At 37.9% G+C, this 17,188-nt stretch overlaps 1 protein-coding gene across 4 annotated transcripts in view; it reads right to left on the bottom strand.

Annotated features, from left to right (window-relative positions):
• REV1 (REV1 DNA directed polymerase) overlaps window positions 1-17,188 on the bottom strand; it is a 76,914-nt gene that overhangs the window by 35,060 nt on the left and 24,666 nt on the right. For all 4 annotated transcript variants that reach the window (XR_003795009.1, XM_029232781.1, XM_029232783.1 and 1 more), the window contains 3 exons: window positions 12,156-12,324; window positions 5,176-5,328; window positions 1,725-2,434 (listed from right to left, as the gene is read on the bottom strand). Coding sequence is in view for 3 of the 4 variants with exons in the window: in XM_029232781.1 (XP_029088614.1) it covers window positions 1,725-2,434; window positions 5,176-5,328; window positions 12,156-12,324 (1,032 nt within the window). In the remaining variant the exon portion in view is untranslated. The remainder of the gene's footprint in view (window positions 1-1,724; window positions 2,435-5,175; window positions 5,329-12,155; window positions 12,325-17,188) is intronic.

Below are 17,188 nucleotides of genomic sequence, written 5' to 3'. Positions count from 1 at the left end.
ATTCCTTGGTAAGACAGCAGTAAAAACTGCTACTGTTATTGAGTGCTCTATAAGTAGGTGTCAGGCACTGTTTTAAGAGGTTTACATGTATTAATTTATTTAAATTCTCACAACAACACTACGAGAGAAGTAAGCTTATTATCCCCATTTTGCAGATTAATAACTTGAATCATACAGCCAGTAAGAGGCTGAGCTGGAATTCAAACCCAGGCAGTCTAATTTCAGAGCCCCGTAAGCCACCACACTTGTAAAAAGTGATGATCTCATAAAGGAATTTTCCTCTGCTAGATTTAAGAATAACAGTACTGAGGTTAATCTTCATAACAGGCTTCCAAAAACTTACATTTACTCCCCAAAATGTTGAGACAACTCTATATACCAAATTGTGATTGTGAAAGAGTTTACCTTGTTCTCACTAGGTGCAGGGCACCGGACCTTTGATCCTATTATCTGCCTGTACTATCACTTGTGTGCCGACAGGAAACTGAGACTCAGAGAGGTGAACTCACATGCTCTGCATCGTAAGAGTGGCAGAGCCAGGATGTGGACTCAGGCTATTACCTAACTCCAAAGCCAGGGACTTCCTTGCTACCCTCTATATTCCCTCGAGAAATCATTTATAAAATAAACCTTAACAATTATAAGTCTGCTGTATAAAAGTATTATACACACAGAATGTAAACAACTCAAAATAATGGTTTTAAAGACTCAAGTCACACAGAATGTATATACTAAATGCCTACTGAATGCTTTCATACAACATAAAAATCTCTCATCTTATTCCCATTCATAGAACTGATCCATAATAGCTCTTTGAAGCTTTCAAAATTAAACGACCTTTAGGTAACAAGGCCAAGGCATGATAAAAGGAAAATCTAATACCTATAACATTATTTTGAAATATCTCATAAATAACAAAAAGCATTTGGAATACATCAAACACAGCAAAACACAACAGAAAAAACCCACATGGAGAGGTTCTATCACATTGTGAGAGAACCATGAGCTTCTCTCTGCACCTCAGTTTCCACAGCTATAAATTAAAGGGTAATACTAGATAATCTCTGAGATCCCGCCCCAGGGGGAACCCATGTAATCCATAAAAAGCAACTAAAACCTCAAACCAGATACCAATTTATAATGACAGGCACAGAAATACAGCCTGTTATTGTTGGTTTTGTTTTTTTTTTTGATGACAACTATTTAAAAGACAAAATACAATTAACCAACCTACTTATATGTGAAAATACTTAATCTCACTAAAAGCTTACCACTATACTTATAATAGCGATTATGACAGTTATTTAATTATTGATAAATCATTATGACGCAAGCTTTTAAAAATGAACAGTTACTCTTACCAAACCAATTCATTCTTACAGGAGTTTAAGCACTGAATATAAAATATGTTATATTTTACAGTTCAAAACTTCAACAACTGATAAGGTCTACAGGAGGAATGAATGCTCAGAATCCCAACCTCATTACTATTTAAATTACCTAAAAATGTTCATTTAGCCACACTCAAATCTAATTTTGTAGAAAATTTTTAGTAAGAAAGCTTTCTGTCATCTGTTATACTCACTGTTACTTACATAACCTGTTATTCCTAGAGACTTCCATGTTACAAGACCTTAGTATTGACGAGAATACCAGTGACAGATTAAGAACAAAATGATCAAGCATGATTGTTTCTTAAGAAAACAATTTTAGTAAGTATCTACCTGGGTCAGTTACAACAAATGCAGACCTGCCTGCTTTCATTTTTTTTAACTTTTCCCTTCCTGGAAAGATACCACTACTTTGTCTCTGCAGGGTACTGACAAACTCAGTCAATTCGCACTTCCACGTGGAAATGTGGTGCAGTCTCGAGCGAGAGTAGAAGTCCGAGATGAAGCGGCAGGGCCTGGGTGGCACAGAGGGTGCCGCCTTGCTCGGTGAAGGGACTGAAGAAGTGCTCTTTGTGCTTGAAGGCCCCTGAACAGTGGAGTGGTGAGCACCATTGACTCGAGTGTTGCTGTGCAAAGGTGACAGGGAGAAGGAATTAGTTCTGTGCAGATTCCGCAGAGCATCTGTGCTTCTGGTGCTTTGCTGGGACTGTTGCTCAGCGCAGTCTCTGAAGCCGCCGCCGCCGCCGCTCCTCTCGGCTGCTTCCTCCTCATGGGCAGGGTCGGGAGACAGGCTGCTGGCAACACCGCTGCCCCTGGGCACCAAGCAGTCCTGTGTCTTTAAGGCACCGTTAGAGCTATGAGTGTGTCCGTTGCAAACGGCACTGCCATCTCTGGGATGCGGAATTCCGTTCTGTTTCCTTCCTGGGAAGAAGGGCTCCGGCTCCACAAAACCCAAGTCATTATCCGCATCTTCTTCATTCCAACTGTTCACTCCATTGACTCTGACTTCATTTTCCGTCTCAATCTTCTTAATTATGTGATTTCTAGGGCAGGAAAAAAATTTGTTTAAATGAATAATGTCTGACTTTCAGGCTAAAACAATTTTCCATTTAAACGCTGTCTTAGTGGTACACACTTTAATATTCCCTCCACCAAATCTGAATGATTAAGCCACAAACTTTTTTTCATTATTGCTCTTCTAATAAAAGATAATTCTTTGCTAAACTGAAGGAGCAAGGTAACTAGGAAAATTCTAGCACATTAACAGCCTTTCAGGTTTTTGTTTTTGTTTTTTTTTAACTTCAGAGACTCACAGAGAAGAAAATAGAATTGGATCTTTTTCAGACTGAAGAAAAATCCAAGAAACTGTTTTCAGTTATTTTTCCCACTATAAATTAACTGTAATCTGTAAGCTTTAAATACCCAGTTTGTAGCACAGTGTCTGGCATTTACTAGGTAGTCAGTAAGTATTTGCTAAATTAATACAGTATGAATTAATTCCCGTAAAAATGGGTAAGAAACCTTATTTGAATTCTTATTCCTCTTTTTACTTTCAGTTTTATATAAGGCACTGTTCAACACATTAAATCCAATACTGCTACAATCCTGAGGCTCCTTACTTTCCCCCAGGAAACGACTGACAGACTATATTCACTAATCCATTAACAGGGTCAAACTGTTGCACAAGTAGACAAAAAGTAAAAAAAAAGGTCAATGTGTATGGTTAATTCAATAAAATTCATACCTAGAAAAATGAGGATGTTCGCCCTATTGACAAGGGAATTAGCATTTCATTTCTAAGAAAAGCATTATTTAGATGCCAGGGTGGTAGGTCCAAGGCAATCTGGACCAAGTGTCCTGATGACAGGTTTATAAATGCAGTAACTATGACAAATGTTATGTAAAATTCACATCCTGGCTCTTCTAGATGTCTGCTTGGTAGTGCTCTGTAATAAAGACAAGATTCATCTGCATTCAAAAGAATCACCTAAGTAACAAAAACAAAAATCTGAATTACAAAGCAGTAATTCATTCTACTTAGCAAAGTCCACAGCATTAGTCCAAGTACAGTTCAGGCTCCACATGAGGGTGCCACATGCAGCACCAAGGCACAGGTGAGATTACCACGGCATTACCAGGTTTAATCTAAAGTTCCTGCTCCTAATACCAACTGGGTACATTAGTCATGACAGCCTGACTGCACAGCAAACCACGCATGAGCTGGATGCGAAACAGCACCAGCCATTCCTGGGTTGGCTCTGGCTCTGGCTGACCAACTCATGGAATCTGACAGCCAAGTCTGAGTAGGTCCTGTCCTCAAAGATGATCCCACCAGTGAAAGAGGAAAAGATGACCAACGGGAAACGAGTAAGAGAGGAAGGAAGGAAAACCTCATTTGATATGTGTCAGAGAAAGTCTGGCCCTTGAGACAGAGAGCAAGGGAGCAAAAAGTCACATAAAGGAATTTCAAAGAAATTTATTAAATGCACTGAACATGCCAAAAATAAAGAACACAGAAAGCAACAAAAGTAAAGTCAGAAAAGTCTTAAATCTAGTTTTCTATGTCATAAATATTAAGGTTTTTTTACTAGCAACACATGCACCAGAAATGCACACATTGGCAGAAAACATACTGCTCATACCCATTCTTTCTGCACTACGGTGTTTCAGCCCAAACGGACATTTATAAAGTAGCTGTACTAGAAAGATATCACGAGTGGATATACATTTACTAGGCAACAGCATAAATGGATCAATAATTTAAATCTAATAGGTAAATTCTTCCTAAAAATCAACACAAAGAAGAATTTCAAAACAACACACACATATGTATTTTCTTTTATTAGTGAAGAAAAAAATGTTGTATATTCAGAAGCTTTTCTGATATTACTTGTACACCTTGATGGTACTAAAAGAACAAAATTAAATGTTTTAGGTAACGTGAAAAACAACTGAATACACTTATAAGTGAACCTATAAGTTAAAGAACAAATGACAACAGAAATACAGAAGGTAGTGACACTGGATCATCCCAAGTTAATTAGACTCCTGGTCTTTTGGAAAAAATATTATCAAACTCCCAAAGCAAACAATTTAATAAATAAGGGGAAGGCTAATGATAATGAACCATGATAATGAACTACTACCTGATACACAAGTTAAGGCAACACACCAATTAACTGTGAAGCCAATTTACCCAGGATTACTGCAATTAAAGCTTAAGTCAAAATATTTTTTAAAATCAGACACATGGAATAAAGTCTAGATTCACCTCTAACTCTATAACCTTGAGGGTCATCAACTAAATTTTAATTGATATAAAATATTACCTATTTAGAATTGTTACTGATTTAGAATTTTTCAAAAATAACCTAAAAGTGTTAACATTTTCATTACCTGTCTTTCTATGCAGTAGCACACAGCAAAACTTTAGCTGGAGTAGTTAGTTCAGTTTTTGAGAAAGCAATAGTCTATGGCAAATTACTTGTGTCAAAAATAATTACTGCCATGAAAATCCATGGAACATTTTACTTCTAATAATTTAAGATCCATTGGTTTAACATGGGAATCTAATGAGAGTGGAAAAGCTTTCTTGTTTACATTTTATTTATGAAACTGTCATGATAAAAATAATTTTTAGGTAAGACATGCACTCCTGTACTTCAGCAGGATTAATATAGACGAATAGCCAGTTTTTATGTTTGTCTCTATCTTCAGCAGAGCAGGGGCCGTTCTCACTGCTAAAAACCAGCTGTGTAGTCTCCCCCAACCTAGACAAACTTACACCCTGTCGTTGAGCTGTTTGGTGATGCTGCTGGGACCTGGTACAGGGTCCTCAGGTTTGCACACAGGATTAAAGTTGAGGCCTTTCTGCGTGGAGGACTGCTTGCTGTACAGCTGATACGGAATGTAGGACAGGAGTCGTCCAGCTTTGATGCTAAAATAAAAAAGTAACACCAATTTAAGAGTTTAATACTTGGGGAAAAGGAGCTTCACAAAAAATGAATGTTCTCAACGACAGGAATATTTCACCAACAACATGCCATCTCTTTTCCTAGTTTATTCCTTTTCCCTTTGTTTTAGTGGTCCTAATACAACCTTACTTATTACACACTTAAGAATGAGACCTTCTGCCCATGAAAAGACAGGTCTGAAATTTTAAAAACTAGTAGCCAACCATCTCATGTTGAGGAAAAGAAAATAGACTATAGAGTAGGATGAGAAAAACTTCAAGCACAGAGTTGGACTAGTCGATATTGTAATCGTCATGACTTTAATATTTAACCACAATCTTTCCCCCCCAAAATTCACACAGAATCATCAAGATTTTCTCAAATCCTATCTCACATATTAAATTTTTCCAGAATAAGGGAACTGGATGAGGATTCCCAATTTCCAAGATTCATGTTAGGTCTATTAAATGTGAAAAACTGTAAAACAAAAGGACAAAATAAAGAATCTCAACTGTAAGATTAACAAGTAATTTATACTATCTTGTGTGTGTAAGAGTGACAGAGACAAGGCCACTTGAAGACAGAGCTCTGAGGGGCAGAAGCTATCATATATATCTATATACCGTCTTCCAAATGCTCACTATATATGCATCAAACACCGCCGTAAAAACGAGGGGAACAGCAGTATAATACTAGATTAGCTGACACTCCCTAATGCCTATTATACTTCAGAACTAAAGCTGATTTGATTAAACTGAGTTTTGCTTTCTAATAAACTGAGTTACACATACGGTTACTGTGTATCTTTAAAAATACCATTTTCAACTCAAATTTTAAAACAGCCAACTAATATGCTTAGGCTAACATCCAAATTTTAAAACAGGCTCCTTAAGTATCAGGAAATATTTCAAAGCACATGTGTGGCTTTAAACCTAAAATATATATTAAGAAAGCTATCCTTTAATTATTTAGAAGAAAAATAATACAGTAAAATACTTTTCTTATTATCTGACAAATCCAAGAGTTTTGACATTTTTATTTTCTCAAAGCACACTCCACAGAGCTTAAAAAAAAAAAAAGACTGAACTGGCTTAAAACAAACAAAACCAATTTAAAATATTAAGTCAACAATTGTGAATACAGAAAAACATACTGATGATATACCCTAAAAATGAAACTATACCATATTACAGACTATGTCCTTTAATGTAATTATATCAATATACAATCCCACCTAAACTGCCTTCAACTTTAGGTGGAATTACTAAATATGCTAAACTACTAATTTATGACAGTTGAGAACATACTAGTGACAACACACTTCAATTTTCATTTACCTAAATAAATTTACCATCAGGCTAAAAGTTAGTTTTATCAAGATTACAGATTACATTCAAATACTAGAATTAAAATCCTAAAATTAGACCATCTATTAATTTACTTTATTCTTTTTAAAAATTTTTTATTGGAGTGCAGTTGATTTACACACAATGTTGTGTTAGTTTCAGGTGTACAGCACAGTGAATTTTACTTTATTCTTTTATCAAACTAACTTCACTTCCTTTAGCAACTGGTCTTAACTGCCTGGCTATGGACCTTTGTCTTCTTAGTTATTACCTATCTTGCCTGCTCTCCCACCCTCAGAAGCAGAGGGACTTGCCCCTAACCTTAGCCTTCTGCCTCCTTCATAACACACAGCACAGCTGTAACTAAGGGCTAAGTGGAGACTGAAACTGTGCTCAATATGTCAGCTGCACATGTGAAGTAAGACCAACGTGCAATGAAGCCAGGACACGCCCCATTATCATGCTGGCTTCCCCCATCCTACTGACAGCTTGCTGGGTGACCCAGACGCTACAGGTGCTCTCTAAACTGATCGTACACGACTCCTAACAACAGTCACCCAGAACTTAAGGCTTACATAACTAAGTCCGTGGAGACTGATATAAAATAAGAGCCAATTTAAATACTGCAGTCTCTAATCAGACATCCTCAGAGATGCCCAGTAAAAGAAACTAAAGCCCAGTGCACTATAGTAACGTTAGACAAGAAATTCTTTTAATTTCAAGCCCAAACCACTATACATCTGTGTACATTCTTAATTATCCCTGCTTATCCATTTATCCATCTATAGATATATGGAGAGAAACATTATCTGATGGTATATTTTTAAAAGATCTTCTTTTACAAAGTCTCTCAGGGATTCATTTCTAACGTTTTCTAATTTCACTGTTTATCCTAAGCACAAAGGAGCTGTATTCTATATTTTCTACCATTCTTCTAACAACAAAAAAAAAACCAGAGCCGAACATCAAAACCCATATTTCAAAACCAAATGGAGCTTCACTTTACCAAAATATATTACTACATGGTTTCTTTATATACTGAGCTTTCTTCCCATGTACACTGAAAGTAGATTCTGATATATATGAAAGAGCTTACATTCTATACAATGTATCAGGCACATACTCATTGCATGTGAGATATTCACTTCCTTTGAGGAGTTTTAACTCTTGGTTTGTCCTTTACTTGGTTTGCCCCAGTAAAGTTATCTACAGCAGAACTTTGTTCTTTAAATCATTTCCTATTTCCTATGCTGAAAATGAATTTACACTGCCAGTTATAACCAGAGTCTGGGAGATTTTGCAAAAATTAAGATACAAGAAAAGTCACTAAATTTCTATTCCAAACTTTTTATTGTAACTGTAGCAATAGCATCTTCTTTAGATGAAGCAATTCTGCACATCAAATGTTTGTATGGTTCCAGTCAACATCCCAGTCGTTCTCTATTAGAAAAACCATATCTGACACTGTATACCCATCTGCCCATCCATTCACGCATCTATCCTTCTTCCTCATTCAAAAGTGGATTTAAGGCAAGAAAGGATCTAATCATGTGCTAAGGACAAACTGAGCTGTTTTTGCCTATTATTCTACCATTAAGCAAACATTATTCTTTACGCATTCAAAATTAAAATTCGCTTTGCCACCACCTCTCCCATTACCCAAACTTTCCAACCACTCACCACGATCCCACAAGCTCAGAAAAGGAAATAACAGCTATGAACATATGTATATAACTTTTTGCCCTTTATCCTTCAGGGTCCAGACTGCTTTTTAATTTTTACTACAGATACTGAGAGAGTTAAGCTATTCATATTCATTCTTTAGCTCCTGAAGACCAAGACTCTATTTTCTAATAAACATTACCTACAACAAGTCATGGGGTGGCGGGGAGACTGAAATGTGTACTGGTTAATTGGCCAAGTAAAAATAATTTGAGAAGTCTGTAGTGCTGTGAGAGAAAAAAGTAAACGACTCAAGATTAATTTTTTTAAGTTAAATCTATACCAGAAACTAGAATCACACACATTTTCTACGAAGAATAAACTGAGGCAAGACACAAAAAAAACGTAAGGGGAATGAAAAAAATCATGAGATAAAATTGCAACCAACTTTTGAGTTGAGTAAGCACTAATATTGACACTGAGTGTAATTAGAAACAAAGTTTCAGTCCATAGGAAGTATGAGATCTTCAGAGCATCACAAGTGTGTGACAAACGTGCTAACGTTACAGGTGGGAGCTTAGAAAGAAAGGACACACTGACTGGGAGCCAGTCACCCCCCACGAGAAGAACCGAGTTGGCAACAACTGGACCCTCTCATCTCACAGCAGAGCCCGTGAGAATCCAACCAGAGGAGGCAGGTTCCCACGCCACCGAAGACTCAACACAAAAGGAACAACAAGAACAAAATGGACTCGGAATAACTTAGGACCATGTTTTCAACGGTGCTCGGGCCCGATGAGGCAGTGAGGTGAACCACAGCAGCTTCTATAACTACTTCACACTTCAAATTTCAGTGTAAAATTGTCTGAAGAAAAGGATTAAGAGAAAAATTTGAAAATCACTAACTTACACTATACTGTACTATATACAAACATAAGATTTACAAAGCAAAGCCTTCAGTAACATAATCTCAGACCTTAAACTAACGCACACAGGCTTCTCATTAAAGGACTCCCCTGCCTCTCAGAAGTCATGACCCCATAATCATGCCTATATTAACTCAGGTTTAATGGCACCTACACAGACACCAGGGAATTCTAATCAAAGCAAAGTAATCATCCTGCACACTTATAAGTGGTAGTCACTTTTCAAACTGCTCAAACTAAAAACAGGAAAACTAATTATAGAAGAGAATATCATGTATGATCCATTAAACGGCTAATATAATGTTCAAATTTTTAAGTATAATAAAATCTCATTAAAACACTGCTGAGAAGGAGAAAAGATGAAGAAGACTGGGATTAGAGTGTGAAAGAAAACAGCACTGTGATTTAACGTGGAGGAGCCCATGCTTATGACATCGTAGACACAGGGCACTTATTTCATATATTAGGGTACAGCCCAGACTGAACCATTTCCACATGGGCCAACTCACCTATAACAATTTAATTAAATGGCCAAGAGCAGACCCAAATACGAGTCAGAAAATCTGGGTTCTGAATTCTTGGGCAAATCAGTTAACCGTATTAGCCCTGCCTTCTCATATACAACATAAGGCAAATAAGCCACATAACCATGATTCCAAAGTCACTTCAGGGGCTTCCCTGGTGGCACAGTGGTTGAGAGTCCGCCTGCCAATGCAGGGGACGCGGGTTCGTGCCCCGGTCCGGGAAGATCCCACATGCTGCAGAGCGGCTGGGCCCGTGAGCCATGGCCGCTAAGCTTGCGCGTCCGGAGCCTGTGCTCCGCAATGGGAGAGGCCACAACGGTGAGAGGCCCGCGTACCGCAAAAAAAAAAAAAAAAAAAAAAGTCACTTCAGTTATTTAAAAACAGATAATTAAGCCTGACTTAAACTAAAATAAAATCCATTAAGGTGTATTTTATAACTTGTAACTGTCTCAGGCGCATTTTTTATTGTATTATCTCTCTAGCAGCATTCAGCACAAGAAAGAAGAGCAGGTATAAAGAAAGAGCTGTAATGAAGACCACCATTTTCTAAGCAAGTCAAGTCCCACCCAGCAAGAGCTCTTTTCACCACCGCTTTCCTTACCCATGGACCTCCCCCACCCCCTCCAAAGCCAAAGTAATATCCCCAGATCAAAATCCTTGCCCCGGCACAATGAAAGGATCGTCTTTAAGTGACAACACACAGTTACACTCTGGAATGATACTAACTTCTTATACTGAAAACTTCACAATTTACTTTTAAGAAGACACACAGCTAAAAGCTAGGTTCATTAATCCTATATAATGAATGGACAGTGGCTGGGTCCTGGGAACATAGCACAAAGATGTTCTAGGGATGGACCTTCAACTTAATCTGCCAAGGCTTAAAAAACCCTAATCTATAAGAATATTTGGCTTTCCGGAAGACAAATGCACTTTGACCTTTTGGAATTTATTTTCTGATACTCGGTGATGTTTATAGAATAAAAATAAAATAACAACAGTAGCTTCTTACATCTTATGCCTCTACAATGCACAAGGCATTGTGCTAGGTAGTTTGCACAAATTATTCCTAGTTGTCACATAACCATAGCGGGTAGACAGCAGCCTTCTTTTACAAATGAGGAAACAAGGTTCAGAATGGCTGCGTAACTATTCCCATTACACAAGATCACAGGGACCCTGAATTGCTGAGTTGGGATGTGAACCCAGGTATGTCTCCAGAGCCCAAGCACAGCCTTTCCACTATAATACACTGCCTCTCACGAATCTATGCTATGTCTGCTATACAGAGGAACAGAACAATTCTAACTAGTTTTTTAAAAAATTTTTGGTCGTGCCACGTGGCATGTGGGTTCTTAGTTCCCCAACCAGGGATCGGAACCACACTCCCTGCACTGGGAGCATGGAATCTTAACCACTGGACCGCCAGGGAAGTCCCGAAACCTAACAATTCGAAATCTACTGAATAAATTAATGGAAGGTGTCAGAATTAATGAAATATAGGATAAGAAAAAAGCTCGGCAGTTGACTTAAAAAAACATAATTTCTAAGTTTGTTTCATTAACACTCCATTATACAGTCTGACCATTCTCTCATATACTGATTACAATCTATTCATAAAATTATGATTTTAACATTTTAACTTTCATAAATCTAGCAATCACTCATATGTATTATATATGAATCACTCAAGTTCTGGCTCATCACCAAGGTTCTAGATGACATATTTAACCTTAGGAAGTTAGTATGAATGGCCAGCACTGATTTACAACACACCAATTCCAAACCAACAGCCAAGGAGCCACACTAACTGAAAAAAGCAGGTACTAATAATACTGCAAACTGCCGCCCACTCCTAGCATTCCGGGTGCACGTTACCCTGATCTTCCTTCTTCCCCCACAGCATGTACTGACTTTTAACATATGACATAAATTTACTCATATACTGTTTATTATCTGTTTCCCCTTATAAAATGTAAGCTCCAAGAGATAGGGGAGGGACTCTGTTTTGCTCACTGATGTATTTCCCAAGTACACAGAACACTGCCTACTCGTAACAGGAGCACAAATATTTGCTGAGTGAACAGCATGCTTTGTCAACCCCTCCCATCGCTGCTTCCTGCCGCTCACTTGAGTCATCTCCCTTAATTCCTGGGAGCTGACGTTGCAAGAACACTAACATCAAACCCCAGGCCACCTGAATCATCACGCGAGGCTAAGGAGCACAGTGGTGTTTCTTAAGACATGGATTACTCTCCACCCTTAAGAGGCAATACAAGTTAGATAAGGGTTTATAACAGAAACAGTATTCCAATTTTTAAAACTCATTAATTTAATTAAAAATTAAACTTACCTTTCCACAATCCATTCTGGTCGAATTACTTTTTCTCCCTTTAACTCTTTAATTTTGGCATTAGGAAGATTTGTGGCAATGATGTGTGTTGTTTTGGATCTGGAATAATACACATGATATTGGCCTCCATGCAACATCATTAGCTTTCTCAATTCCTCAGCAGATGGATCTGTAAAATTAATAATAAAACATGTTAAAAGTTTTACATTAAGAAAGTAGAGCCCTAGCTGAACAATCCCTTAAACAGGATGATTTAAAGAACGTATCACTGGTACACCTTCTCCTTGGCTGTGTTGCCAGTAAGCAAAGTTGGGAGGAAAATCACAAAGTGATAGAGCTATTTTGCCTTAGCACATCCGACTCTCCTGGCCGCTAAAGGCACAGTCAACCAACACAAAAACATCTACTGCCAAGCAATGCCCAGAAAAGCAGATAGGCACCTCGAGTAATGAATTAAATACTGATAATAGAGCAAATATTTAAAAAATTTCAACCACATTTAGCTATATTGACCTTGACATTTTTATCTTATGTTTAAAAATACTTACTACGAGCACACTTACTGTAGAGCTTATTAGACTTTACCCCTGTGAAGCTTAATAACTTAAACTTTTATTTAAAAAATATAAGGGCTTCCCTGGTGGCACAGTTGTTAAGAATCTGCCTGCCAATGCAGGGGACACGGGTTCGAGCCCTGGTCTGGGAAGATCCCACATGCCGCAGAGCAACTAAGCCCGTGCACCACAACTACTGAGCCTGTGCTCTAGAGCCCGCGTGCCACAACTACTGAAGCCCACACACCTAGAGCCCGTGCTCCACACAAGAGAAGCCACCGCAATAAGAAGCCCACACACCGCAATGAAGAGTAGCCCCCTCTCGCTGCAACCAGAGAAAGCCCGCATGCAGCAACAAAGACCCAACACAGCCATAAATAAACAAACAAACAAACAAACAAATAAATAAATGTTTCTTTCAAAATGTGTAAAAAGATGATTGGCTTAAAAAAAAATTTTTTAATAAATAAAATAAAAAATATAAGAAAAGTTAAAAAAATTTTACTCCGTTTCCTAATACGAACTTGTATCAAAGCCAAAAAATAAAGTTAACCAAAACGAAATAAGAACTGCAGACCAAGAAGCACTGTTTTTTCCCCCAATTTTGTTTCAGATTATTTTATTCTTAATAAAACTATAGAAAAATATCTTAACCAAGAATCAATGTGGTTTATGCTTTCCCATAAAAAAATGTCTGACTCACTAAAGTTATGTTAAGACAGGCATTACTAGTATCACATGAAACTAATTATTTTCAATAGCTTCTCTATTTCTTTCACCTATTAATCTAAGGGAAACTCTGTACCACACTTCTCCTAGCAACAGCTGTACCTGGGGGTGAGGCTGGGGGTGGCCTCCACAGGAGACTTGTGTATCTACTTTGTTATTCAAGCAACAGATTTTCTTTAAACACAAATGATACAGGTCCAAGTATTTAAATAAGTACTTTTATTATAACAACTATCTAATTCAGTGAGTTTTGGTCTTTAGAAGAAGAAATATGTTCCCTCTATACCGATTTTGGTAAGAGTTTTTATCATGAACAGATGTTGAATTTTATCGAACGCTTTTCCTGCATCTATTGAGATGCTCACGTGGTTTCTGACTTTTCTTTTGTTAATGGGGTGTATCACACTGACTGACTGATTTGTGTATGGTGAACCATCCTTGTGACGCTGTGATGAATCCAACTTGGTCACGGTATATGATCTGTTGTGTTGTTGGATTCGGTCTGCTAATATTTTGTTGAGAATTTTTGCATCTATATTCATTAAAGACATTGGCCTGTAGTTTTCATTTCTCCAAAGAAGACATAGAGATGGCCAACAGGCACATGAAAAGATGCTCATCATCACTAATTATTAGAGAAATGAAAATCAAAACTACCATGAGGTACCACCTCACACCAGTCAGAATGGCCATCGTCAGAAAATCTACAAACAATAAATGCTGGAGAGGATGTGGAGAAAAGAGAACCCTCTTGCACTGTTGGTGGGAATGTAAATTGGTGTAGCCGCTACGGAGAACAGTATGGAGGTTCCTCAAAAAACTAAACATAGAGTGGCCATATGATCCAGCAATCCCACTCCTGGGCACATATCCAGACAAAACTATAATTCAAAAAGATACATGCACCCCATGTTCACAGCAGCACTATTTACAAAGCCAAGACATGGAAACAACCTAAATGTCCATCAACAGAGGAATGGATAAAGAGATGTGGTATACACACACACACACACACACACACACACACAGTGGAATATTACTCAACCATAAAAAAGAACGAAATAATGCCATTTGCAGCAGCATGGATGGACCTAGAGATTATCGTACTAAGCAAAGTAAATCAGAAAGAGAAAGATAAATATCATATAATATCACTTTATGTGGAATTTAAAACACAACACAAATGAACACATCTTAAAAACAGGAACAAACTCACAGACATAGAGAACAGACTTGTTGTTGCCAAGGGGGAGGGGGGTTGGGGAAGGAAAGATTGGGAGCTTGCAATTGCAAACCAGTATATATAGGATGAATAAACAACAAGGTCCTACTATATAGCACAAGAAACTGTATTCAATATGCTGTGATAAACCAAAATGGAAAAGAATATATATAACTGAGTCACTTTGCTGTATAGGAAAAATTAAAACAACATTGTAAATCAACTATACTTCAATAAAATATATTTACAAAATGAAGAAGCAAGCAAGCTAACAAAGCACATACAGACGTGCCGGGTTTGATTACTTCTTGTTAAATGCTTACAGCGTAGAATTCATCTGTTGTTACTGACTGCACCTACTGGAGATGCTCAGTAAAAATATGTTAACCACATACGCAAGCCACATATATAAGTTTTTCTAATTGCCTCATTAAAAATAGTAAAAAATTAATTTTAATGTTTTTATTTAACTCAATAAATCCAAAATATTATCATTTCAGCATGTAATCAATATATAAAATTGGGATATCTCACACTCGTTTTCTCATACTAAGTCTCCAGAATACAGTATATATTTTGCATTTACAACACACCTCTATTTAGACTAGTCATATTTCAAATGCTTATTAACACACATGGCTAGTGGCTACCAAATTGGATAGCGCACTGGAAAGAGAAATGAAAACAACTTTCAAACAAAATTAATTCAAAATTCATAATTGAAGGTTTTCAGGGGCTAGGGATCACAAAAACTAAACTAGAGCATCATAATGACTTCACATACAATAGTGGAAACTGAACATCTGGCCAGTCAGGAATCTACAGTTTACTTACTTTCTCTCCCTAAGATTAAAGCATTTGCTGATAAACAAAACTGATAAACCTCTAGCCAGACTCATCAAGAATAAAAGAGAGAGGGCTTCCCTGGTGGCGCAGTGGTCGAGAGTCCGCCTGCCGATGCAGGGGACACGGGTTCATGCCCCGCTCCGGGAAGATCCCACATGCCGCGGAGCGGCTAGGCCCGTGAGCCATGGCCGCTGAGCCTGCACGTCCGGAGCCTGTGCTCCGCAACGGGAGAGGCCACAACAGTGAGAGGCCTGCGTACCGCAAAAAAAAAAAAAAAAAAAAGAATAAAAGGAAGAGGGCCCAAATCAATAAAATCAGAAATGAAAAAAGGAGAAGTTACAACCAACACCAGAGAAATACAAAGGATCCTAAGAAACTACTGCGAGCAACTATATGCCAATAAATAAACAACCTAGAAAAAATAGACAGATTCTTAGAAAGGAACAATCTCCCAAGACTGAACCAGGAAGAAATAGAAAATATGAACAGACCAATTACTAGTACTGAAATTGAATCAGTAATTTAAAAACTCCCAACAAGCAGAAGTCCAGGACCAGATGGCTTCTCAGGTGAATTCTACCAAACAATTAAAGAAGAGTTAACACCTATCCTTCTGAAACCATTCCAAAAAGTTGCAGAGGAAAAAACACTTCTGAACTCATTTTATGAGGCTACCATCATCCTGATACCAAAACCAGACAAAGGGGACTTCCCCGGTGGCTCAGTGGTTAAGAATCGCCTGCCAATGCAGGGGACACGGGTTCAATCCCTGTCCAGGAAGATCCCACATACCGAGGAGCAACTAAGCCTGTGCGCCACAACTACTGAGCCCACGTGCCACAACTACTGAGCCCGTGTGCCACAACTACTGAAGCCTGTGCACCTAGAGCCTGTGCTCTGCAACAAGAGAAGCCAGCGCAAGGAGAAGCCCACGCACGGCGACAAAGAGTAGCCCCCGCTCGCTGCAACTAGAGAAAGACCGTGCGCAACAACGAAGGCCCAACGCAGCCAAAAAATAGTCAGTAGACACTGTCATTCTAGTAGCACCAATAGATATATCAATTTTATTAAAGAACATCCACCTCTTTGTAGAACAAAATAAAACTGTCATCTACTGCTTTATAATCATAAGCAGGTAAAAAGAACTGAGGAAAGAAAATTAACGTTAATTTAGCACCTATTCCAGTCATGTACTTTCCATACTTCATCTCACTTAATGCTCACCACTGGTGATTCCAAGATTGGAATTCAACAACAGAGTCTTGGCATCACAAGTTCTCTGTGAGATGATTATAGTCATTTCAATGTTATTCTTACCAAAAACAAAAAACAAGCATGTTCTCGATAATTTGGATAACCATGATTTCATTGCACAGGTTTTGTTTATGAAGGTACTGGTGCTGTCAGGGACTGCTTTAAACGTCATGTGCTAATGAAAAGAACAGAAACCAACTTAAGGTGCAAATGATGCATCTTCATCAAATGAAGACCAAAAATGTCATGGTACAATGTTCAAATGTTGATTATGTAGTAACAGAACTGACAACATCAGTGGGGGGAAAAGGTCATTAAAAAACACATTTGCTGGATATCCACATGCAAAAGAATGAAGTTGGGCCTTTATCTTATACCATACACAAAAATTAACTCAATGGACTAAAGACCTAAATGTAAGACCTAAA

This window comes from Monodon monoceros, unplaced genomic scaffold (assembly GCF_005190385.1).
Source record: "Monodon monoceros isolate NGI ecotype Baffin Bay Population unplaced genomic scaffold, NGI_Narwhal_1 Super_Scaffold_19, whole genome shotgun sequence".
NCBI lineage: Eukaryota > Metazoa > Chordata > Mammalia > Artiodactyla > Monodontidae > Monodon > Monodon monoceros.
This window is presented reverse-complemented; position numbering and strand designations above follow the sequence as displayed.